Source organism: Scophthalmus maximus, chromosome 22 (genome assembly GCF_022379125.1).
Source record: "Scophthalmus maximus strain ysfricsl-2021 chromosome 22, ASM2237912v1, whole genome shotgun sequence".
Taxonomy (NCBI): domain Eukaryota; kingdom Metazoa; phylum Chordata; class Actinopteri; order Pleuronectiformes; family Scophthalmidae; genus Scophthalmus; species Scophthalmus maximus.
The window spans coordinates 10,665,001-10,690,169 of NC_061536.1; the positions used below are offsets into that span (position 1 = coordinate 10,665,001).

General features: G+C 48.0%; 2 protein-coding genes across 4 annotated transcripts in view; both read left to right on the forward strand.

Annotated features, from left to right (window-relative positions):
• prdm1b (PR domain containing 1b, with ZNF domain) overlaps positions 1-5,447 on the forward strand; it is a 12,469-nt gene extending 7,022 nt beyond the window's left edge. For all 3 annotated transcript variants that reach the window (XM_035620541.2, XM_035620542.2, XM_035620543.2), the window contains 4 exons: positions 12-252; positions 1,804-2,732; positions 2,842-2,970; positions 3,437-5,447. In XM_035620541.2, coding sequence (XP_035476434.2) covers positions 12-252; positions 1,804-2,732; positions 2,842-2,970; positions 3,437-4,006 — 1,869 coding nt within the window. In that variant the 3' untranslated portion in view covers positions 4,007-5,447. The remainder of the gene's footprint in view (positions 1-11; positions 253-1,803; positions 2,733-2,841; positions 2,971-3,436) is intronic.
• Positions 5,448-11,044: 5,597 nt separating this feature from the next.
• LOC118292501 overlaps positions 11,045-25,169 on the forward strand; it is a 34,663-nt gene continuing 20,538 nt past the window's right edge. The window contains exons 1-4 of the mRNA XM_047330179.1: positions 11,045-11,357; positions 16,575-16,680; positions 19,036-19,191; positions 19,560-22,177. Of these exons, the coding sequence (XP_047186135.1) occupies positions 11,185-11,357; positions 16,575-16,680; positions 19,036-19,191; positions 19,560-22,177 (3,053 nt within the window). The 5' untranslated portion in view covers positions 11,045-11,184. The remainder of the gene's footprint in view (positions 11,358-16,574; positions 16,681-19,035; positions 19,192-19,559; positions 22,178-25,169) is intronic.

The window sequence follows — 25,169 nt, forward strand, 5'->3', positions numbered from 1 at the left end:
CTTCTTCGCAGATCTACGGCGGTGGCCAGCTTCAGAACTTCCTCGATGGCTACGACGTCCACAGGAGCAACTGGATGCGCTACGTCAACCCGGCGCGCTCCATGGCCGAGCAGAACCTGGTGGCGTGCCAGAACGGCCGCGACATCTACTTCTACACCCTCCGGCCGGTGGAGCCCAACCAGGAGCTGCTGGTCTGGTACAGCCAGGAGTTCGCCCAGAGGCTGTGCAGCCAGCAGGACGACATCAAGCAGAGTGAGTGCCGAGGACGTGGTGATGACTTGAGAACAGATCCGATGGACAAAATGTCACGAGGCGCAGAAACCGTCACTTTAAATACCGATTTACTGCACAACCAGAACAACCAATCGCGAATCGGTTTCGATGTCGAGGCGGCACAATGAATTCCTTCCTACTTGATCTACTAAAATGACAGACTTGGATCTGTGCCGTGGAGGTGATCCATTCAAAATGCGCTCTCTTCAAAGCGAATAAAGACACAACATGGCCTGATGCGTTGTCCGCGAGACGACATCAGACTTGCTGTACTCCGGGTTTTTTTGACGCTCGTTCTGTCTGCGTGGCTTCCCCCCAAAGAGCCAAATATTTATGTGAGATAATGGGTTTAAAAATGCGCACGCCGCACACAGACCAAACAAATCTGTGTGTGTGTGTGTGTGTGTGTCGTCAAGAGATGTGGCAGGAGATTCTGAAGGAGAGCGGAGAACTCCCCGGGGGAATGACGGCTGGTCAAAGTTCTTCTCTGAGTCACTTGTGTTCAGCTATTAATAGAGAGGAAAGTCATACCCTCATCGCGATGAATGATTATCTGTTGCCGCAAAGTCTGATGATTCATACTAACTGGATCCACAGGTTGCATTACCATTCATCGTGGTGACTAATGCCAAAGCGGTATCATTAGGTTGTTCAATCAACTAAGAGGCTCATAAAAGCATCCACCTGCCAGTATGCCATTGCCTCGTGCTCACTGTTTAGTCTACAGGTGAGATTTTCCGGTTCATCGTGAATTCGGTTCTAGTTCGGCGGCCAACTCTCTGGGGCGCTTGACTTTTGGGAAGAGTTTTGCTCTTTCAAATTGCACTTCTCAAATCGTGATGTGACCGTGACAAAGCAAAGAGCAGCTGCCTTTAGGATTACAATTAGATGGATAAAAACTAGGGTGTGCTTCGATAAAAACATGCACAAAATAGGGGTTAAGTCCTCAGTATGACCTTATATGGAACTCAGACAATGAGCACCTGCGGGTGTTGACTCAGTACTTAGTGACGGATTTGCCTCGCGAGGTGAGCAGAGGGTTTTCTTTTAAAAAAAGAAAGAGAGAGAAGGAGAAAAAAAAGGAAGAGACAGTACGGTAAGACTCAGCAATACCCAGAAAAGGGCTCCAACCCACGAAACTCAAATTCTCAGAGAGTCAGATGCTCGAACATGACATGACACATGGACTCCCACACACTTCACCACCAACCCTTTCTTCCCACACTTCAATCACTACTGTGATTGACAAATAGAAACCTATTCTGTACAATGCGTCAAGTCAAAACTGAAACTACTATCATTTACCATCAGAGGGAGTGCATTCTGTGGGCGCATGACTGTCCGTGTGTGTGAGTGTGTGTGTGTGTGTGTGTGTGTGTGTGTGTGTGTGTGTGTGTGTGTGTGTGTGAGGCATGTTACCTCATTGAATTCAGTAAAAAGACATTTAAGTGAGCTTCTCTCCATGTCCACTTCTACTTCATGCCAATCCAAATCCGCGACGATACTCAAGGTCATTCTTCTGTCTCGCAGAATACATGGGTGCCGATGACGACCAAGAGCCCGAGTACGCCAAGCACCTGCCTCGGCAGGCGTGGCTTCAAGAACGGACAAGGGAGGAGGTGAAAGAAGAGAGGGATGAGGAGGGAGAGGAGAAGATCGACGTGGAGATGCTGGAGAGAGACACGCCGCCCGACACGCCCGACGAGCAGATCATGGACTTCAGCAAAAAGGTCGAGAAGGAGGAGAGGGGCGACAGCGATCCACAGGACCGCGGGATCAGTCACTCCCCTCGGACTGAACACAGAAAACCCAGCGTGGGCTTGAGTCACCCATACTTATCGGGACACCACCCAGTGCTCCCGTCCCCGCACCGAAATCTCCCCCTCCATCTCCACGGCCTCTACGGGCACAGGGAGGGGCTGGTGTCGTCTTACCCTCTTTACCAACAGCCCAGACCCCTCCAGCCCCCCTACCCGCTTCTGCCGCCCTACGGGCCGCACTATCCTCGCCTCCTCCTCCCCTCGTACTCCCCTCCCTTTGCAGGAATGCTGCCCTCAAGAGGACCCCTCCGATACAGCAACTACCTGGGCACAGATGGACTCCCGTACCCCCCCATCGGCTCGCCGAATCTACTTCCGGTGTCCCTCCCCTACCCACCGTCTCCGCAGGGAGGTCTGAAAGAACTGACGCCCAATGTGTCCCCACCGCGGGGCGCCCCGGCCACACCAGAGCTCTCCCCTCTCCCCAAGCTCGACAGCCAGCATCAGACCGCTGAGCAGTCGCCCACTGGCTGCGAGGAGGCCATGAACCTAAGCCTGGCTATGACCAAAGGCAACACGGCGCCACGCAACGGCCCGGGCCACAAATCGCTGCCCTACCCGCTGAAGAAGCAGAACGGAAAGATCAAGTACGAGTGTAACATCTGCTCAAAGACTTTCGGACAACTGTCAAATCTCAAGGTGATGGTCTTTCTCGTAATCCGGATTTACTTTTGATGTGTTCAGATTTTTCGCCGTTGGATGCAATTTGACACCAACGCTCATCACGTTCCGTTTGTGTGATCTGCAGGTCCACCTCCGAGTGCACAGTGGCGAGAGGCCGTTCCAGTGTAACTTGTGCAAGAAGAGCTTCACTCAGCTGGCCCACCTCCAGAAACATCACCTGGTCCACACGGGGGAGAAACCACACGAATGCCAGGTAGGTTGAGGATCATGGCAATCTGCTGAACTCACCATGACACTGGTGTAAAATCAGTCGGTGAGAGATAAACAAAGAAACGCATTGGATGTGCGTAAATGCTCTCTGACTCATTGACCTTTCACGAAACCCAAAACCTGATTTTCACCGAGCCACTACCCACCCTGTCACGCAATAGCGTTTGTATGCTTGTGTCCGCTAATGTGGGTGTGAGTGTGAGGAGTTTTGTTGGATGGAACTGGTCTTTCAGGGAAACAAAAATTAGTCCCTCTTGTTATATGTAAATACCCCAGAGAACTGGAATAACATGGCCAAACCCAACGCTATCAATAACGTCAAGAGATGACATTAATCATACTGCTCTCCCAGAATAATCCTGCACACAATCTACACTTTGGGCGTTGATGATCAGTCATGTGAGTGTTTCTCACAGAAGCCTTAACCTCTTTATCCTCCCGTTCTCCAGGTGTGTCACAAACGCTTCAGCAGCACCAGCAACTTGAAAACGCACCTGCGTCTCCACTCCGGAGAAAAACCCTACCAGTGCAAGCTGTGCAGCACCAAGTTCACCCAGTACATCCACCTCAAACTGCACCGACGCCTCCACAGCAGCCGCGACCGGCCCTACCGCTGCCAGCTGTGCGCCCAGACCTTCTTCCACCGCTTCTCCCTCCGCGTCCACCAGCGCGGCGGCTGCCTGGCCGGCGCTCCCGCCGGCGTGCACGTGAAAGAGATGGTGGAGCGGTTCGACGCCAGCCAGGAGGCCGACGCGCTCATAGAGACGGCGACTGCGCCGCAGGTGGAGGAGGCCGTGGAGCGTTGGTTGGCTCGCACCCTGGAAGGCGAGGGCAAGGAGGATCAGACGGAGGCCACCGTGCTGCTGAAGGCTCTGACGGCGGCAATTAACGCACCGGCAATGCCCTTGGCCCAGGCGGCTGCGCCGGCGTCCCATCACAGCCCGCCGCTGGCCTACCCGGAGAGGGCCAGCGTCGTCCACCTCCACAAGCGGCCGACGGTGAAGACGGAGGGACAGTGAGAAAGGAATTGCGGAGGGGAGAAAAAGGGATAAAGATGAACATGCAGCGTATCATGAAACAAAGAAAAACAGATGTCGCCAAATAAAACGCCCTATTTTTGCCCATGAGGGGCAGAGCCGGGGAACACGCACTGTCACAATCCACCGAGCGCAACACCAAAAGAAGAGCAATCCAAAGACTGGGCGATGGGGATTCAGCGATTGTATTTCCTCCCACAACCTCAGTTTAGAAAAAGAAAGGAGGGAGGCGCTGTCAAGCTGTGAAGTATTTAAAACTCTTTTCACTCAGGTAGAGAAGTGTTTGCTTTTTGTGCTTTAACTTATTACTTTTTATTTTTTTTTTAATCTTTATTCGAGTCATCTCTATTTATTTAGTTTCGTCATAGTTTGTTTTTCGCTCGTTAGCGTTTTTTTCTTCTTCTTCTTTTCTACGTTGACATTTCCGCGGGGGAGATTGGATCTCCAGGGGGAAACACCCCACAAACGGACTCAGGAACAAAGACACGTGGAGGAGTCGTCACTTGTCACATTGTGTGTTGTTGTTATTACTTTTGTGCGAGGGTGTGTTTGAGCTTCTGGATGCGTGTGTACAGTGAGTGGGAGTGTGTGTGTGTGTGTGTGTGTGTGAGAAGACGGAGCACAGTGAAAGCACAAACCAACTTCCTGCTCCTCAACTGTTTTTATTTATTTATGATTTATTTTTATTTTTTTTGTGTGTGTAAAAAGGGGGAAAAAAAATCTGTTATCTTGAAAACTGTTGACGGATATAAGCGATTGCCAAAATTACAATGAAAGAACATGAATGTGTAGCAGGATTTTTGTTTTTAAGGAAAACGATTCAGCATTATTCATAACATCCTGTCAGGGTTTAGCCAGAAATGTCACACGGCTAATTTAGCGAAACCAAATGCCACGGAGAGAATCCCGTGAAGAAAAGGGCTTTTATTCTTTATTCTTAACTTAAATCCAAAAACCTCCGAGTGTGTTGCTATGTAGCTTTTTACCAGGCGGAAAAGGATTCAGATATTTCTTACATACACAGCTTTACTGTACACGTGTGTAAAGTTCATCCAAATGTCATTCTTGAGACATCGGTACCTCGTTTTCAGCACTGAACGTTAACATTTTTGTCACTTAGCACTGGAATAAAAATGCAACTAGATCTGTCTGCTTTTGGTCTTTCCTAAAAAAAAATGTAATAAAAGAAAGCAGGGAGCAGGAACTGTTCGTGAAAAAGTTTACAACTGAGTCAGTAATATCTTTCTACCATTTTGTAGTGTTCTTTCCTTTTTATACGACATGTTTCTATATGTAGTTTATTTTTTTTCCTTTCCGAAAGAAATAACAGGTTATGAGATGTTGAGAATTTATACGTGAGAGACTATTTTGATGATACTTTTATATTTACGTGATGTAGCATATTAAAGATATTCTTTCTATACACCTTGTACACCATGATTTTGTTTTTCATTCTTGTGTTTCGGACGAAATTTGGGTCGGGACATATATGTCACAATAATATTGCCCGTACAATAAACCTGTTTGTATCCTGAAATATATTTAATGCCTATAGTAGTCATAATAATATGAGAGAGAGACCCGAAAACTAATGTTGGCGTCCGCAGCAGTTTGACGCCTGAGCTTTTATTTCGCAGTGATTACTTTTACTTATGATATTTTAACCTTTTCCATGTTCGTTACGGACACCTTACATTATGAATAGCAGGAATATATTGTTTCCAATTTAAGTCTTTAAGTAGGTGCGATCAAAATTCCGATATGTCTCTGCGGAGACTCTCTTCCTATCATCATTGGGAGTTTCCTCCTGAATTGGTTCTATTGTCATTCCACTGAATCTCACCGGGACAAATATCTCAAAAGCACATCCCAGTCACATCCCAGACGACGCGGTTATTGATTCATACCCTTTCCATGGGAGGAGAGGGCATACGCCCATCGCAGCATCCTGTTTACCGCCCGGTCGCTCTCGCTGGTGATCAACCCCAAGGACTCCCAGTCGGCCCGGTCGGTCACTCTGTCGCGCTCTCTTTCCTAGAAACCACAGGAAATGAAACTCGTCAGAAAAATTGCCACAATGTGTTTCGTTACAAAACCCCTTGCCCGCGCCAACGGACACTCCTCCGTCGGCCCTTGTCACTGTCAAGTCGCGCCGAGTGACGCGGGCAGCAGTTGCAGTGAGGAACCTTGCGGGTTCTGGGGTGAGACGCCCAGCCATATGGAGTTTCTTTTCCCCCCCTTGGGCTCTGCGGCATTTGTGTCTTGTCCGGCTCTTGGTTTCATTCATTGGATCAGTACTGGAAGGACGTCTCATTTCATCATCTCGTCCCATGCCAACGGGACACACGTTCAATCGACAGAACCTATTGCAAAGTTACTGTGAGCACGGTTCGCTCTTTACAGTAATCCTCTCTCAGCCTCTCCCTCCCTCCCTCGCTCTCTGTTTCTCAATCTCTCTCTCTCCCTTTTTTTTCTCCGCCCAACCACATTTTTTCAGGGTTTTTTTTTCTTTCTTTGCAGGCTCACAATGACTCGGTGCGTCCTGTGGTGTTTCCTCTTGTGATCTCTCCGCCGTGTGGGGGAGTAACCTCACAGCGAAACACCTACACGCCGCCGACCAGAATAAAAGCACCTCAGCACCTTTTCATTTTCAAAGTGTGCAGTCAAACTGCAGAGGTGACAGGAAATCCTCCCCTTTCGCGCCGAGGCCGCCGCCAGCCGCCAGCCGGCGAGGTGTTCGCATCCTGCTGTGTGGTCGAGCGGAACGAAGCAGGGGCCACAGCTGAAGGGGCAAAGTACGAAACAAAACGCCCCGGTGCCGTTCTGAAAAAGGGAGAGGAGACGAGAACATCGTCAACTCGCAGCGGGCGGCATCAGCCATTGGGACGCGCTTGTTTCCCGATGCCTCGTGACTACGGATTTTTATGGAAGACGCTCACTCACAAGTGGTGTTGCAAAATTAGCTCAAATGTAAAAAAAAAAAAAGAAAAAGAAAAAAAGAAAAGTCTTATTTGAAACACCAACAGAAAGGCTGTTGGTGTTTCAAATAAGACTTTTCTTTTTTTTTTTTTACATTTGAGCTAATTTTGCAACACCACTTATGAGTGAGCGACTATGCTTCAAGCGCGTTTCTGCATGCTGTCTGTCTCGTTTGCATGCGCTGCGTCTCTGTCGATTTGGTCGCGTGGCGTGTCCTTTGCATCGCATTTCCCGCCTTTTTTTCGTGCATTCGCTCTGCGTGCGTCATTTTGTCTATCGGCACGTGTTGTCCCGGCCTGCGGCGCAACGCTACAGGACTTTCCATCCATCGTCTACCCATTTAAGGGTGGGGGGGGTTCATTCCCAACCCAATTCTGCATGACTGTGGAGAACTGGGAGAGAGAACATGCAAACTCCACACAGAAAAGCCCTGGTTGGTTCGAACCGGGATTCGAACCCAGAACCTTCTTGCTGGGAGGCGAAAGTGCTAACCACTACGCCTATAGCAGCCTGCTATAGGAATTTATCCTTCAAAAAACACACACACACACACACACACACGCACACACACGCACACACACGCACACACACGCACACACACGCACACACACACACACACACACACACACACACACACACACACACACACACACACTCACACACACACACACACTCACACACTCACACACACACTTTAGTTCCCCTCTGTCGCTGGGCAGCCGTCAAACCGACTCGGCTTACGCAGCACGCAACAGTCACAACAGTCACAACAGGAAGTCCTCAAGCCATGGGAGAAATGGCGATGTGAAGCGTGTGCGTGCACCAGATCTCCGCACAGTACACGCCTCTCGTCTTCAGCACCAACCTACAAATTTCCAGGGAAAGTCAACGTCTCGCATCAGATTACGCCATGTCACAAACTTGCATGTAAAAGGAGAAAAAAAAAAAAGTTTCTGTACTTTTGACTATTGAATCTATGGATCTGACTTCCCCTTTTTTTTCCGAGTGCCAGTCACCAACTCCACATATTTCTGCATGTCACGACCATTGTGCTAAAAGGAAATTTACAAAACACTTCCTGGACACAGTTAGTGTCAGCTCCCGTCACATGTTACAGTATATCCACTCCTTTTTTTATTGTTATTATATTGACCACCAAGCCACCAAGCAAGAATATGTGGTTTTCCTGTTCAATTAATTTTTTTTTATCCTTTAAACGTGTTCGGCCATGTTGAATTTTTGCGAAACAGCGTCTACCTGCAGCAAAATCAAGTGAGCACATTGCTTCACATATGAATTACAACATACATTTGTTTGCTATAAATCAGAGCCCTGTATTCTGAAAACGTGCACGCGCCACATTGAAATGGATTTTAATGTTATCATTTTAATACACGGCGGGAAAGGACACAGTTTACACGGGAAAACGTGTGTCGTCGTTATCGGCCATTTATCTTTTATATATTCGTATAATCAGGGTCTGATTCTTAATCCCCAGTGAAGGTGTCGCAGGTTCCAACGGGTTTCGCTCATTCACATTTAATGAGCGATGACTCAAAATCTTCCCAGCAGAAGTGTCACTTGGCTGTTTGGGATTTACTGCCGTTGCACTGACGGATGCGAACGCCACAGATGTAGCATTAGCGAAATGACTCTGCAAACACGGGTTGGGCATTCATGCAATATAATTCCCAGGTGCAAATTCCCCCTTCTAGTTCTCGGGAACTTCAGGGGCCGTGATATTGCTGTACAAACCTGTTGGGAAAGACACATCAAGCACATAAGACACACAAGGTGGGAAGGTTAAGGAAAAATGGTAGAGTTTGAGTCATAACACAGTTCTTGGTGAATTTACAAAATGTCAATCAAATCTTTTTTCCCCCTTCTGTTTATTGTTGAGTATGAGCAATTGATCAAGTGGATATGCAAATTTTACAGTAGCAGTGTTTTTTTTTTGGTCTGTAGCCCAACCTGTCACCCGCCTTGCACGTTTACTTTTACTGTCGGATAATACCGTGACCATGTTTCATTTATGAACAACTATTATGATTCCAAGGACAATAATGTCATCATATAATTTTGGATAGCACGGGGTGTTTGTCTGTTTCATCGGGTGAGTCAGAAACAAGCAGACTTTGTTCCCGAGACAATTTTTTCCTTTCATTTTTAATTTACTGATAGGCAATGCTTTTCTATGGCTTAAACTTAAATTATTATTTATCATAGTGCATGTGCATTTAAAAAAGAAATTATGTGGGAATCAAAGAACTGTGTGGTTTTTACTGACACAATAAATGATCTATTTTGTTCATCTGCTCATCATCAGTCTCAGTTTGTTTGACTTTCGATCACAGTTATTTTTTAATATTTTGTAGGTGGTAAAGCCCATACATGGGCACGGGGCACTGAGTAATACCACAAGATTTGTGGCGCCGCAGCGGTCGGCGGAACGGGTCTAAAGGTCAACTGTATAACAATATAAATGGTGGTTTACATCACCATATTCAGTGAGGTCATTTTAGTGACGAGGCAATAAAACATTGTTGATTTACTGTAATAATACAGAAAAATTATCAAAGCAGCTATTTTCTATCGTCCACTGAAAGTTGAAAAAGGCTTCCTTTTGGATCCTTGTTGCGATTTATTGATTCTTAATTGGATCAGTCAGTTCACAGTCATTTCCTTGTCCAGCAGGCGCCACACACTGCAACTGGTTCCGTGCGAGCAAGCTGCACGGTGGCGCCATCGTGGGGCAGAGTAAGACACATGCACATACAGTGGCACACGAGCTGGCCCGAGAGTTTTACGTACGTGTCCTTTAATCAGATCTGAGATCAATTTGCAAACTGCAGAGAGACCACAAGATGTCGCCATTGACCCACTGAGATTGCAAACACTGACGCGTAACGTCTATCTCATCTGTATGCAATTTAAAATAATCCACAAATTGCTCAATCGGATCTATTTAAATTGAATGATTGAAGACAAATAAAAGAACACACATTATCATTATTATTATTATCATTGGCACATTATGATTTGAAGTAGGTTTTTTTAGGGGGGAGAAAAGGATTCTGAAACCAGATTATGTAATCATATAATCCAGTTTTGGTTTTGGTATTATCTCGGTATTCTCCTGATCCCAGCAGCATTTATATCATGTGGTTTATTTACACTCATTCATATTTTCCAGGGATGATTGCAAGCGACTGGGGTGTGACCCATGAGGATATTCAAACAAAAACTTGTTTTCCTAAATTATTTTGTCTAAATAATGGATAAAAAGTCATCAAAGGAAGTGTCACTAGGAGGCTGCCTGTCTGTCTGTCTGTCTCTCTGCCTGCCTGCCTGTCTGTCTGTCTGTCTGTCTGTCTGTCTGTCTCTCTGCCTGCCTGTCTGTCTGTCTCTCTGTCTGCCTGCCTGTCTGCCTGTCTACCTGTCTGTCTGTCTGCCTGCCTGTCTGTCTGTCCGCCTGCCTATCTGTCTGTCTGTCTGTCTGTCTGTCTGCCTGTCTGTCTCTCTCTCTCTCTCTGTCTACCTGTCTGCCTGCCTGTCTGTCTGCCTGTCTGTCTGTCTGCCTGTCTACCTGTCTGTCTGTCTGTCTGTCTGTCTGTCTGTCTGCCTACCTGCCTGTCTGTCTGCCTGTCTGTCTGTCTGTCTGCCTGTCTGTCTGTCTACCTGTCTGTCTCTCTACATGCCTGTCTACCTGTCTGTCGCTCTGTCTGTCTGTCTACCTGTCTGTCTACCTATCTGTCTGTCTGTCTACCTGTCTGTCTACCTGTCTGTCTCTCTACCTGCCTGTCTACCTGTCTGTCTACCTGTCTGCCTGCCTGTCTGTCTCTCTGCCTGTCTGTCTGTCTGTCTGCCTGTCTGTCTGTCTGTCTTTCTGTCTGTCTCTCTACCTGCCTGTCTGTCTGTCTACCTGTCTGCCTGTCTGCTGCTCCTCGTGCAGGGGGCGTGTCGCCCCGCCTGATCCCCGCATGCTGCACACATGAAACATGAAGCGTGCGCAGCAGCAGCAGCAGCAGCTGACATCTGTCAACAAGAGGTGCTCTGGCTCCGAGCAGCTTCTCTCCGACACTCCGGATCCTCCGAGGGGAAAGTAGACGCGACTCGCTTCCTCCCCCGCCCTCGGTGACACATCGCCCCGGGCATCCCTCATCCCTCATCCCTCTGCGGCGATGGCGAAGAAGGGCTCGTCCAGAAAGTCCCTGAAAAGTTTGTTCTCCCGGAGCGAAGCCCACCTGGACCGGTCGGCGGAGAGGGACGCGAACAAAGGCGAGGGCGAGAAGAAAAGGTTCAAGCTCTTCCACTTCAAGAGGAAGTCGAGGGGCGAGAGCCTGGAGTCGCTCGGGTAGGTGCGCAGAGCAACGGGACGCGTCGAGGTCGTAGGACCCGAAGACTCACGACCTCGACGCGTCCTGCAGGAGTTCGCCCCCTCGCGTGGTCTGCAGAGGCCCCTCATGTGTTGTTACTCTCATATCGAGCGTGGTGCTGGAATGCACCTCATTTAGATGCACTGTGAAAACTTGGGCCCGACCGATATGGATTTTTGGGGGCCGATATCGATATTAGGGAGTTCGAGATATCCGGTACCGACATATCGGCCGATTTATACATGTATATATATATTTTGAACCTGTCAGTGATTCATCAGATTTCGTCACCTTTATGACAACAGCATTTAAATTGAGGCTTGATATTTTCAGTTGAACCATTAACTTTATTATAAATAACTATAAATAAAAAGAATACAGTACTTGAATTAAGATAATAAACATCAAACATTACGTAAAATGTGACCAGAAATGCGCATTTGAGAGCCGGAGCAATATAGCGGTCGGGCCCTAAACATATCGGACTATTAATATCGGCAAACCGATGTATCGGTCGGGCTCACCCGACTCAGTAACAGTGAAGTTATGAGAACACCTGACATGATTTAATATGTTCAGCACGACTCGGCAACACCTGCTGTTATGTAGGGTGAACACACGCAATATTGACTTATTGACTAATTGTGCAACATTGACATGATTTTTGAGTGAAATTAACTCAAAATTCTATTTTTTTCGACTCAACATAAAGAAATTCACAAGGAACAAGTCATTGTGTCACGTAAACATAAAGTTTTTATGTAATTTTGACAGTCCAGAGCATTTCTGTGGACATTACCTATTGCAGTCTAAGTTGAAACGACGAGGCTGCTATTTTCATAATACGATTTATGAGTTTTCAGTCTTTTTTTATGATTTAAACTTGAGCGTTTGTGTTGTTTGAATGATTTGTCAGACATTCGTCACTGTTTCGCAGACATTTGAAAGGCCAAACAATCGATTAACGATCGTCTTATCATCATTGCCAATGTCAATGGTTACATTAATTCGTACAGCAAAATAACATGACAAAGAGGGACTGCGGTGTACAACAAGAAGGGGGGAAAAGGAAGCAAGACACAAGCCAGGATCTCGCATTTTCTGTCGCCACTCTGCTCAGCCGTGTGCTGCAGGCGCGTCGTTATACAGCCGAGCAATAAATTCAAATATTGTAAACAGAGCCAGAGCGACCATCTGGGAAACTGGGAGGTGCTCGTCGGTAAACAGCGCGGCCTGCTCGTCAAACAGTGTGACAATCGACTAGAAGTGCAGGTACCTGAACGAGGATCCGTGTTTCTCAATTACCGGCAATGCATTTGCGATTGGCCAATGAGTAGGTGCAGAACATCGCAGTACATTACGCGAACCTGTAGAGTTGATCCGTAGTGCACATGACTACGCTGTTCTCTTGTCTGATGTGGTCACGCGATGGGCGACGCAGTTCCCTTGTGCCGTAAACCGAGTCGCCATTTTTTCCGCACACAAGTTATCCATTTTTCTTGCTTAGGAAAACTTGAATGGGGATCGACGGGGGTACAGCGAACAGGTACAGCCGCTACGCTTCGATCCAATAGCAATCAGGCAGGGGTGTGTCGCACATTATAACCTTTGACCTTTTCGCCACTTGTAGTCTTGGCTAAGGACGGCATCCCCATTGGCTATGGAGAAGTGCTACATATATTTGCAACAAACGGACATCCGACATTAAGAAAATCCAACCTTTTTGATCTCGTGGACATGACATCATCATATTCGGTGTGAAACGCTTCGCGAAGGAGCAACACACAAGTGCTGTGTTTGAGCCTCATGTGTACACACAGGTGAGGCGGTGGCCGAGTCCCACGAGTCACATTGCTGCACTATGTAATCATGCCGCTCGTGCAGTTTGTCGAAGCGGAACGTCAGCGACAGCTTGTGTTTGCACAGAGAGAAAAAGCAAAATGACGGGCTGATCAGGCGAGGGCCGCCTTCGCACACAAGGGGAGCTGCACACGGGGCCGGGGCCGGGGGGGGGGGGGGGTTACGCGAGGCTAAAGTTTAACAGAGTGTGAAAGGTTGTTCGTCAGGTTCGAAATGATAAACGATAAACCTGCAGCAAGTTTCCTGTCATACATTTACGGTACATTAGTACAAAGTACAATGACTCAAATAGAGAATAAAAGGTCATTATTCTTAATAGCCTCTCATCCGCTCATTGTCAGACACAGTTGCTTCTTGAAAAGCGTTGATGAGCTATAGAATATGGTGTTAGCTCTCCCATTGACATCATTTGCGGTGTGTGTGAACGCATTCTCCAATCGCCATCGGGGGTCAATTGCCCTGGATCACATTCCAGACAGAGACTTAAGTCTGTATTTGTTGCCCGTTCAGGATTTAGTCTTAATCCGCGTCCCAGGTTTTTATCCGGCCAAGATTTGAGGATTTCAGGGTCTCCCTGGGAATAAGTCTTCACGCTGCTCTGTTTGTTTGGACTCGGCGTGGCGCCTCGCGCAGTTCAAGGCGACGTCAAAGTCACGCGGGGCTTTTTTCTTGACACTTTATCCGCACTCTGGGAAATTTTTTCGGAGGACACACTCGTGTCCTCTTTCGAACAAGTCGAACACACCCAGAGTTTTAGTGTCTGGCGAAATCGTCGTCAGGCTCCTGCAGCCGGAGTTGTAGGTGGACGGACTATGGAGGAACCTGCAGCTCCACATGCCTTTGTCACTGCCATGAAACTGCAAATCAATTACACACACACACACACACACACACACACACACCATTGTGTCTACTAGGGATGCCATTCGGCAACATCTTAGTCAAAGAAGGTCAGCTCATCCGTGTTTTAAATAGCTGACATTACTTGGAACAATTGAGTATGAAAATGAGTCACTCTCTCATGGAACCTGCGACATTTGTGTGTGTCACTTAACACCGAGGTAACATAAACTGAGCCGATGGCAAACTCCGAAGTAGAAATACGCGATTTTCCTCTCAGAAAACTTGCGGGATGAATTATGGCAGCGTTTGTGAATCTTCTGGAAATTGTTCCTGCTGTATTCTCACATGGGCTAACACGGATATTTTCTGGAGCATTTGGGCGTTGCCAATTCAAATTTGGAGGGGGGTATTGAACCCCTTCGATTTACATGAGGCGTTATATGCAGTCGCAACAGATCTTTCCGCATTAACGCCGGCCACCGCGGTGGTTACTGGAAGCGCTCCGGCGGCGCTCCCGTCCGTAAGCCTTACAGGGCCGTGTACAGCAAAGACTCCATCTTTTTTCCCACAATGTTCACATCGACAATGCGGCTCAATGTGAACCCTCTGGGGTGTATGCCCGTGTGGTCAGGGAGGGTAACCATGGCTCTGTCAGCGAAATCAATGGTGGGGCTTCACGTAGTGCATCAGTTTAAATTTCTTCTTTGAGGTTTCTTGGTTAAACAGGGTTATTGATTAAAAAAAACCCCACCACAGCTTGAAGATATCTTGAGCTGAAACAAAAAGATATAGATGATCCCTTGTTCAATGGAGGCATCACATGTGTCTCTGCAAACAGTGTTTGGTCATCCATTAGCAACACATTGTATTTGACTGATTTTGTGCGCTGCGCTCTAGTTTGCATTCCATCATCTCGAGTGACTTTTGCCATGTCCTAATCTTTGAGTTCAGTGTTTGGCCGTTTGCCTTTGCTGCGGGGACGCTTTTTCACGTCTGTCGGAGAGGGGCGTGTGTCTCTCTGCGCGATTCACGGAAGGCGAAAGCTGGTGAACCGGAGTCCCGACAACATGTTTGTGGTTCGCTCGTAATTTACGCCCTAGGCGTTCTGAAGGAGTGAAAATGCAAATGACTTGAACTTCAATGTGTCTGCTCTGCCCCTGGCACTCGCGGCGGGTAAGTTGGCGTAAGTTGGAGCTTCTGGCGTCCAACCTTTCAAAAGTGTCCAACGGCCGAACGTCAGGTCCGTTTGCATACCGACAGTGCGCGGCCTTTGACAGTTTGCAGATACCATGCAAATGTGCGAGGATCGCTGAAGCCGGCCTCACATTAGCTGCCAGTCATGTTCTAATCAAAACACTCTCGCATTCACTTTCAGCTCTCGGTCGCATCGCGTTTTAACTCCGTCCTTATCAAGGCATTCATACTGCGTCAGGCGTCGTCAGTTCACGCAGGGAAAGGCTTCGGACGCCATAAACACACCTCATCACGTCGGGACACAGAGAGGACTCGTCGGATGCACGTGCGCGCGTCTCCGTGCGAGTCTCTCTCCAGCGGCGTCCGCTCCCAATCGTCGATGCCGCTCGTCTACATCAAAAGAAAGAGCCTGAGCCGCTGGTGCCTATACGAGCACAGCGAAAGGTGAAGCTCCCCATCTGCGCAGCGGCGCGCGGATATGGCGTGCACGGTTTCGCCCTGTGCACACACGCGTATGCAACGCTGTTGAGGTCACACCGGGCTCTAAATTGTTGTGATGTTACCAGTGTTTGCTCGTCATTTAGCGCCCTGCTTCACCCGGGGGGTGTGTGTGTGTGTGTGTGCGTGCGTGCGTGCGTGCGTGCGTGTGTGAACAAAGAGACCTTTTGTGTCAGTTTGTTCGATGCGATGACAGCTCATGATTATGAATGGAGCGTCTCCGTTGACCCCGAGGGAGGACCCCGCTCGGGCCACACGCACCGACGGCGACATCCCAGGACGTGAGCGGTAAAGTTTATTGTTTGCCAAAAAAATTTCGGCGACAGAACGGTAAATGATGGCACGGTGAATCCTTGTTCTGAGCACAAGTCACCATGGTGCAACGCTGCTGCTCTGACAAACACAAAGTCACTCTCCGCTCAGCCGGTTCTGTTCGACATTCCCCGAGCAATGATTCACCGCTTGATTTTGCTAAGCAGCATATTTTCCCCCTCTTTTTCAAGGTGCCTATTCCAACACAAGACGAGGTCTTCTGTAGATGTGTATGCGCTGACGTTTTCATCGCATTGCATGCATGCATTTGTGCTCATTTGCGCTGTATATTAAAGAGGCAGTGAGCCATTTTGGAGAAAGCTGGTCTCTCTGTTGTTGTTTGTTGATGACTTTACCACATTGGCCCGGGCCTCGAACGCGCGGCCTCGGGCACGGGAGATTTTTTCTTTTCGCCGCACACACAGACCCAACAGCTAGCTGGAAATATTCGCATAACACATTTCTGACTCTGTCCCCCCCCCCTGCAGTGCTGCTGAGGCCAACAACACTGCCGAGGACGGAGAGGCCTGGGCGGACAACATTGTCCCGGACAGCAAGAGGCCTTCTCGCTATGCCACCGCACCCAGGTCAAAGGTCAGTGGAGCTGTTGCTCATCGTTGTGCTCCTTTCCCAGGGAGCTTTGGCAGCATTTTCAACATCATTTTTTTTTTTTTTTACTAGATTCGTCTCTATTGCTTGTCAACTCAACGGAGGCAGCAGTCTGATCTGGCCTTTATTGTTCTGTATAATGTGTTTTCCCCTATTCATACACATGCAAATGCGATCTGCATACATCTATTGTAGTTAAAGTTACTCTATCAATGTCATGTTTGTTTTTTTGTGGCGTTGAACGTGAAATACTTGTTCATGTTGAAATCCATTTTTTCTGTGTGTGACACGCAAAGAGAAAATACACGTGCATACATCCTGAGGACTATTGCTCATGAACAAAATATGGACTTACATGTGGGCATTATCTCAGCAATTATGAGCAATAATGATATGGCGACTGTTCTGCCAACCAGGGCAATCAAAAGGGGAAAGCCGATGACAAGACTGGTAACCAGTTCTAAATCTTACCTCTGGGCCCCGCCCTGAAATGATCGGTCAATTATTAGATTACATTTACAAGTAATTGTCACCCACTATTTCTCCACCAGGGGTGGAAAGTCTCAATGTGCTAACAGTGTTATTTTTATATTTCCATTACTGCATCTTTTGTCTCAGATTGCAGGACAGAACTCTCGGTTTCCTTGCAGCACTTGTCTGAACAAGAGTTTATTTCTCGGAGGGCATGTTTTTCTGTCTGAAAGATGAAGCACGTCTCAGGCGACTTTATGATCCACTTTGCATTCCACCTGAGTTTGTAGAATCTCCCTCAGGGTCCAACTAACGTGATTGTGACCCTCCTAGATTCCAAAGCACATGCTCGCAGATGACCCCAACACGCACCATGCAAAAGGAGCACAATAGTATTTATCGACTGATATTATTTCGCCGCAATTATTGTCTTATAATTTCAATTTAGCCATTGCAACTGAATAGATGAGACCAACCTATGGGATTCCTCGACAGAAGGCACCAGCACGTGTAACATGTTATGTCTGTACACACGGCCTGTTCATCTCACTTGATGATTATATATGTCTACAATGCAATAGTTTCAATTTATCAGCATTACTCCGGTTATGTTTCCAGTATTTGTAGTTGCAGTTCATAGTTTGACAGGGAAAAAATAAATACAACTTCACCTGAAGAGGGCGCCAGTGCTTTACTGAGCAGCAATGTGGTGAAGCTCTGACTGATAGTGATGTGACGTGATGATACGTGGGTCAAACGACAAGGGACCACTAATAATGCTGTACTTTTTTAAATGTAATCAATTGATTGAGCAAGTTCTTATACAAAAATAGAGCATTCATCTTTGTAGGTGGTGTTTTTAGAACATGTCCCCTTTCAAATTGCAAATGATCCCCAAGTGTCCAGTGACCGGAAGACCCCATTGGTGGACGCCCTGTTTTCAGTGCAGAAGGAATTGTCCACCACCACCCGTCCCACAGACTCGACTCCACTTTGACTTTGTTGTCTTTGCTTCGTCTCACACTTTCCAAACCGGCCATGAGAGGAGGCAGAACTCTCGAGGGGCACACCCAGTTGGAAAAATCTGGCAGATTGTTGTTCTTTTTGTCATTTCGGTTTCCACGAATCACGCACGCGATGCAGAAATCGCCCAGGATTGCGTCAACACCCTCTTATCTTTCCAGTCCGTGTTGAAAACATATTTGCCATCAACAGCGTGCTTCATTATCTTTTTAGAATATCTAGGGGGGGGGGGCACCTGTGTCATGCTCGGTGTTCTCCCTGGATACTTTGACACACTTGTAAAGGTTTGTCCTGCCGGATTCAATCAATAAAAGGCCAAACGTTTGTTACAATTTTCCCCCGACTGCATGAAGTATTTTCAGCAAATCTATGATGTACTGTAGACTACACAAGTACTGAAGTAAACTCTTCACGCCACTTTAGAGTTGGTTTAGCAGATCGTGTTCTACGAGTCCTTCATTTTTTTCCAGGGTGGAGCAGCTGCTGCTGCTTGGAATGAGGTTAGGGTGGCAACTCTTGTCATGTGTACAAGTGTTAAGAAGTCATAATCTCATGTGCTGGCAAAATATTTTTGTTGTTGCGCAACATCATTCCTACCTCAGGCAGAGGAAGAGTTTGTGAATAAGGATTGGCACGGCCTTAACAAAAATGGTCAGGTATGTTTGGTATTGATTTTTTAAAAGTAGGATTTGTGAGCAACTGATATTTCTGGCTATCAGGGACACTAATAAGTTATATTGGTGTTAATAACTAACATAAATTAAAATGAATACATAAATGAATTCTATATCTTGCATTTAATATATTCCTTCCCATCTTCTTCCTGTCTCTCGCGCTTCCTCTCAGGGCAAAGAATTCAGCTACTCGGAGTTGGACCTTCGTAAGCCCAAAAGGTTTGCCACCTTTTCCTTTGGCCTCCGAAAGAGGAAGAAGAAGGATGAAGAGAATATCTCCAAGAGCACTTTTGGCCTCCATAGCTCCGTCATCGATGAGGACGGGGAGGTAAAAAAATAATAATAAAAATTTTAAAAATGTAAAAATATATTAGCCAATATTTGTGTGTATTAAGTTGTTGTCTTCCATTATTGTTATCATAATTCTTTAACTTTTTTTCATTACGAAATTGGGAAATAGATTGAAATCTTTTTTTTTTTTTTTTTATCAGTGGAGGGAATATTTATTGATCCAGTTTATTTAAGGATTTTAGAAATATTGTTTTTAAAAACAGCCGTTTGTACTGTAAAGGGACTTTTCTTGATTTTTCAAGGATAACTAACTTGTTAAACATCTACAATGAATTATCATTATGTCAGGTCTTCGCCATAGATTGTATTATTTCCCAAGTGATACTGTAAATGATCTTCCTGCAGACCACTCTGGACCTCAGTCAGGTGGAGTTGGACCAGGGCAACGTGAAGACGATGTTCAGTATGTCTCAACCGGAACTTGACACCTGCCAAAAGTTCGACATCCCTTCTCCTCCCCCTGCGGCCACCAACCAATCAGAATCCCACCTCACCGTCCCTGACCAATCACGGCCGCTCGTCACCGTGAACACGCAGCCAGAATCCCAGGGGCGCCCGAAAGGCTCCGATCTCGCGGACGTGCACTGGGACGTGCCCGAAGCACCCATTGCTTCCATCCCCGAGCTCCGGCTGGATGACGAAGAAGTGGGCATTCCTGTTTACAATAAATCGACCAGACGTGAATCACCTGCTCCTTTGACTCACGGGGAAAGCGTCCCGGTCGCTGATACCCAGGCTGCACCTGGCCTTCCAGCCCGCCAGCCTCCGGGCGCGCACAATGCGGCGGCGGATGAGTCAGCGCGCGCAAGCCCCGGCCCTCGCGATAACGATATCCTCCAGCAGTCTCGCACGATAACAGAAACCCCTCCTCCAGAATCCACCGGTGTCCCAGTATCATATCATCGACCCGAGGCCCCCGACGGAGCCGACACTGCGACTCCGGGTGGCGAACGCTCCCCGGCGAGTGTTTACTCCAAAGCCGACGCCTCGATTACAGAGTCCAGCCCCGCTCCCCCCAAACACAATGACATCTCTGCTCCGAGCGCGCGTTCGGCCGCCATCATCAGTGACGCCGCCCCGATTCCTCGCGTCGAGAGCTCCCTTCCTGAAGCTGCCCAAAGGGCCGCCAGCCCGGCTGGTAGCAGTGAAAGGCGTCCTCGTCCTTACAGTCAGAACGTGCTTTATGGAGCGCTGTATGACTCACTCTTCCCTCAGAGTTTTACCTCTGAGGTGATGTCATCCCTCCCGAACCCCCCACCTCCGATCCACACGGAGAGGAGACGCCTGACATCTACCAAATCGGAGCCTGTCATGGTTAAGACCCGCGACGAGTGTCACACGGAGACCAATGTGACATACTCTCGCCCGTCGTCTACGCGTGACCCTGCCGCTCGCAGGGCGCAGGATGCAGAGGGCCGGCCCGCCGCCGACTCCAAGGCAGATGCGTCAAGCGAGAGCTCAGGTTTTTCCTTTTCCCAAAGTTCTGCCGCCGCTGATTATCAGCCAGACGCAGACATCCGCCACAGATATCGCTCGTCCTCGCCGCGTTCAACTTCTGGACCAGTAGGTGAAGACAGTCCCTATTCGGAGCTGACCCGCTCCCTTCCAGAGGTGAAATCAGACCGTTGTAGCCTCGTCCGTGACGCCGTCCCTGTGGTTCAAAACTCTGCCCCTCCCGCTTCTGACTGTGTCACATCCCCAGGGCCAGAGACTCGGGTTACCGACTGCAAACCGAGAGTGATCCTGGTCAAAGAGACAGTCACTGACGAGGCGAGCGCCGACTCCGGCTGTCCCGCTCCTGTCCCGGACAAAATGAGCGCAGTCGACGGCCTCGAGATACAAATTGGAGCAACGGAGAGCTTTTATGCCGCCTCCGGTTCCGGAACGACGGAGGGGAGCGACGGCCTTTTGAGCCCGGCGTATCTGAGCGTCGGATCGGACGATGGCAGCGCCATGGAGGTCTACTACAGCGCCGAAGAGAACGGCGCAGAGGAGAGCGGGGACGAGGAGATGTACACGATGTACGAAAGGGAAGACGTCCGCGCGGCGGGCGGTGCGCACGAGATGGACTGGGGGGAGACCGCAGATAGGGGAGGGAGCAAGAGAGACGGGGGAGACTTTAGGGTGGTCACTGTTCAGATGCGGAATGAGGGCGGCAACACGGGCGACGACGAAGACAAAGAGGAGGACCTCAGCGGCCAAACTGGAGCGCAGCAGCGGCCGGGAGGTCAGGCGGAAGAAGCTCCGGCGCGCGAGGATCTTGTCAGCGATGATGCAAGCAGGCATGAGAGAGAATCGGCAGCCGCAGCGTTGCCACAGATTACAGAGGAGGAGGAGGGGGAGGAGGAGGAGGAGGAGGAGGTGGGGGGGAGAAAGGAGCAGGTACTGGCCACACCGGTTCAGCTGGTGAACACGGTGATGGTATGCGAGGTTGCTCCACCCTCCGGTGAGCCGCATGTGCAGGGGGAGTGGTCGGAGGGAAACCGGACCAGGCACTCGGAAACAGAAGACCCCCTTGGTGGAGACAAACAACTCCCAGGCCAGGGGATACGATATCCGGCTCACAAAGACGACAGGAGTTCTCAGCATACACGCGCCGCAGCGGAGACGGTTTCTCCGTCGGCAGACAACCGAGAGACAGAAGACAGCATAGAAACCAGCGGAGCTGCCGTCGGGGAGACTCCAGCTGGAGCCGCCGCCGTCGTCACGGGCGACTCGACGCGCGGCGCCGTGCTGCAATCAGATGCCACGGAGGCCGAACACAATAGGAGCCTGCAGAGCAGCGAGTGGGCGGGTACGATTACCGAGAGCGCCGGAGGGGAAAAGAGGACGGCGCGCGAACAGGCGGCAGTCGAGCTGTCAGCGCCGACTGCGGACGCACACCGCCCTGACACCGAACCCGCCGAGTCGCGCGGCGAGAGAGGCGAGCGCGCGGCAGAAGAGCGGCCCGACCTGAATCCGGGGTAAGTGGCGAGTCTCACACGTTTTGGGGTGGAAAAGGCGCCTCTACGTTTTGGGTGTAGCGTGTGAATGAACCGGTACGTCGGGTAGTTGCCGTAGGGTTCATCTGTGGGAGAGAGCGCAGCAGGTGTGAGTGCAAAGTTGACAAGTGTGTCATGTAGGAGATCGCAGCCTCCGTAGCCGACAACACACTGCTGTGAATAGCACGTTGGGGGAGTTTGCCTCCAAGGCTCTTTCAGGTGATTAACGTTGAGAAAAGGCTCTAATTTAAAACCAAATGAAGATCCTTTCCCCCCCCCACACCTAACCAACGTGTTTTTTTCATTGCCAAAACGTAAACCAAACTGCGGCAGACAAACCGGGGTGCCGACGTCTTGACTGCCAAGACGATAGACGGCGCATGGGTTAAACCTCCAGTGTCTCGGCTTCACGCTGTGGGGTCACGTGACAGGCACCCGGGACCCTGGGGGGTGGGCTGAGCATTAACTCCTGGTGGAAAGAAAAAAAAAAAGAGGTCAGCACTGGATGAGACGCCTCGTTTACCGACAGTATCTGTGGAGCACTTGAACATTTTTTTGAAATCACCATATAAAGCACGTGACATAAACCACGGGCTGCGTCGATTGCTCACACACAGTTTGCAGATCATGTCATGCAGTGTATGAGTTGGCAGGACGAGGACAAATTGCGTACTGGCTTGCAACTTTTTTCTCTTGTCCTCTGAGCCATCACTCAGTACAATAAGCAATACAGTCATCTCCCATATTGGTACAGTACACGAGGCCGACTAGAGCGGAAAAATCACAACAGCAACAATGAGAGCAAATGAGCTTTCTCCAAATTTGCTCAGTGCCCCTTTAATAGAAGGGTGACAGAAGGGTGGTACCTTCATTTTAGGCCTCCAAAATAACAAAATAAAGTAAGACGGGCTTTTACAAGTTGACCACCTCAAAAAGCTTAACGTCCTGTCACAGTTTATGTTTTTAATGAATATTTCCAGTAATTACCAATTAACTGTTAAGTGGTTGATTTGTCTGACTTGGAGTTGAATGTGTTAATAAATTAAGTTCACTATAATAGGAAACATATTATAGAAAATTTTAAATGAAAAATGTTCTGTTGTCCATCTATTATTTAAACTCTTGATGATATGGATAATATACTGTTTCTACTGTATGTGCTACTGCCATTCTGACCCCAAAAAATTAACTAATTAATTGTCGATCAAAAGAAAAGTTATGATTAACAATTTTCTAATAATCGTTCATGTTCCCTGCCAAGGAAAATGCCAAGAATGTTCCTCTAATACTTTGTGTCCCTGGAAATTGATTATTTAATTAAACTGATTATATTAGTTTTGGACTCTTGATTGAGAAAAAAAAACACAAAACATTTTTCACTTTGTTTTTGTGAAATTCAATAATGAAAAGGATCTTGAGTTTGTAATTGATTCTGTTGCACTAAATGGTTTGAAGTGTCCTTACTCCTAAGATCATGATCATGTCAGGCTTCCCAACGTGTCCCCTGCAGCACCGGGCCTCATGGCAGAGGGATAGTTTGCTAGCACAGTTACATTTTGGTATCACAGCATAATCTTCATGGTAAATCTGAAATCGGATCTTGATGAACAGACAGACAGAACAAAATACAAATCAAAAAAAACAGCCATGGTCAAGTGTCCACAACCTTAGGGGGGTTTATTCATCCGTTTCCTTGATCAACAAGCATTTTTAATTCACAGGAAAGCATGAGGCAGGAATTGATGTGTGCAGATGTGACATTTGAGACCACGCCTTTGCCATTTAACTCGTAAGGGAAACTCGACACGGCGAAGTAATCTGCGGTATGTGTCTGTTTTTGTGCATTGGCACGTGTTTACAGTACTTGATGCATCTCTTCCTACTGGACTGCTTGGTCCGTGTCAGCACTTGCATGACTTCCTTTATTTTGCTTTAAGATAATGGGCAGAGAGATTTTCCCAGGAGAACTTTCCCTGGAAATTTCGTAGCACATGATGCCACAGGTGCAAGATTGATTTGACTGCACGACACTGCCGATTGATGTCGGGTCTCATACCGTTGTTAAACAGTTTGGTCGCAAATATGATGCACTGCCTTTGTTGACCACAAGATGGCAGCAAAAAGAAACCGTGGATTTGACTGAAGAAGTTGAAGGCACTCGATATGTTTTTATATTTTTGAACCAGAGAAATTGGAGGTGAGGTAGACTCATCAGACGGGGATGAAAAGTACATATTTGTATAAGGAGTATAAGAGGAAATTCGGCAACAAAATCACACAATATGTATATATAAATCAGAATAAAAGAGGTAGTTTTCCAAGCCATGACCTATATGGCTTTTTATTTGTGTATGAAAAGCTTTTTTTTTTCTATTTGCAAAGTAGTCAAATTCAAATTCCTTTGCAGCGAGACACACCTTTACACCAAGACCACCGCCCACCTCCTAAGGGCCCACTGATAAAGATGCAAAATTTAGTGAGCCATTTGGGCCAACTTTATTTCTGTGTTCAAAAATAAACAAATCGACATAATTTAATGCCAAAAAATCAAATATCCTCTTCAGTAATTTCCAATTAATCTGCCAGAAGGAGTGTTTCCGGTTGAGCCACTTGTCCTGTTGTTTTTCTTTCAATTGTGCCCTGTTGACTGTGGCGGTTGTCTGACAGCTCAGGCGGAATGACAAACCCGCGGAGAATTCCCTCTCGGCTGCACATCTCCTGTCTGCGGGGGAAGGGGAGGGAGGTCGAACTGCGCCTCGACCCCAATCGAGTCATGTTCGGGAAGTCCTATCACTTTGACAGACCTAGTTTCAGTGTCAGGGGTCTCTTTGGGGGGGGCTGCGTATGTTGTTTTACACCAATTAGTAGGCACATACGTGCGTGTCGAGTCTTTCCTTGTCCCTCATCGGCCATTTTTTCTTGGCTGACAGTCAAGTCAAAGTGAAAACCCCTCATTCTCAATACATGAATACAA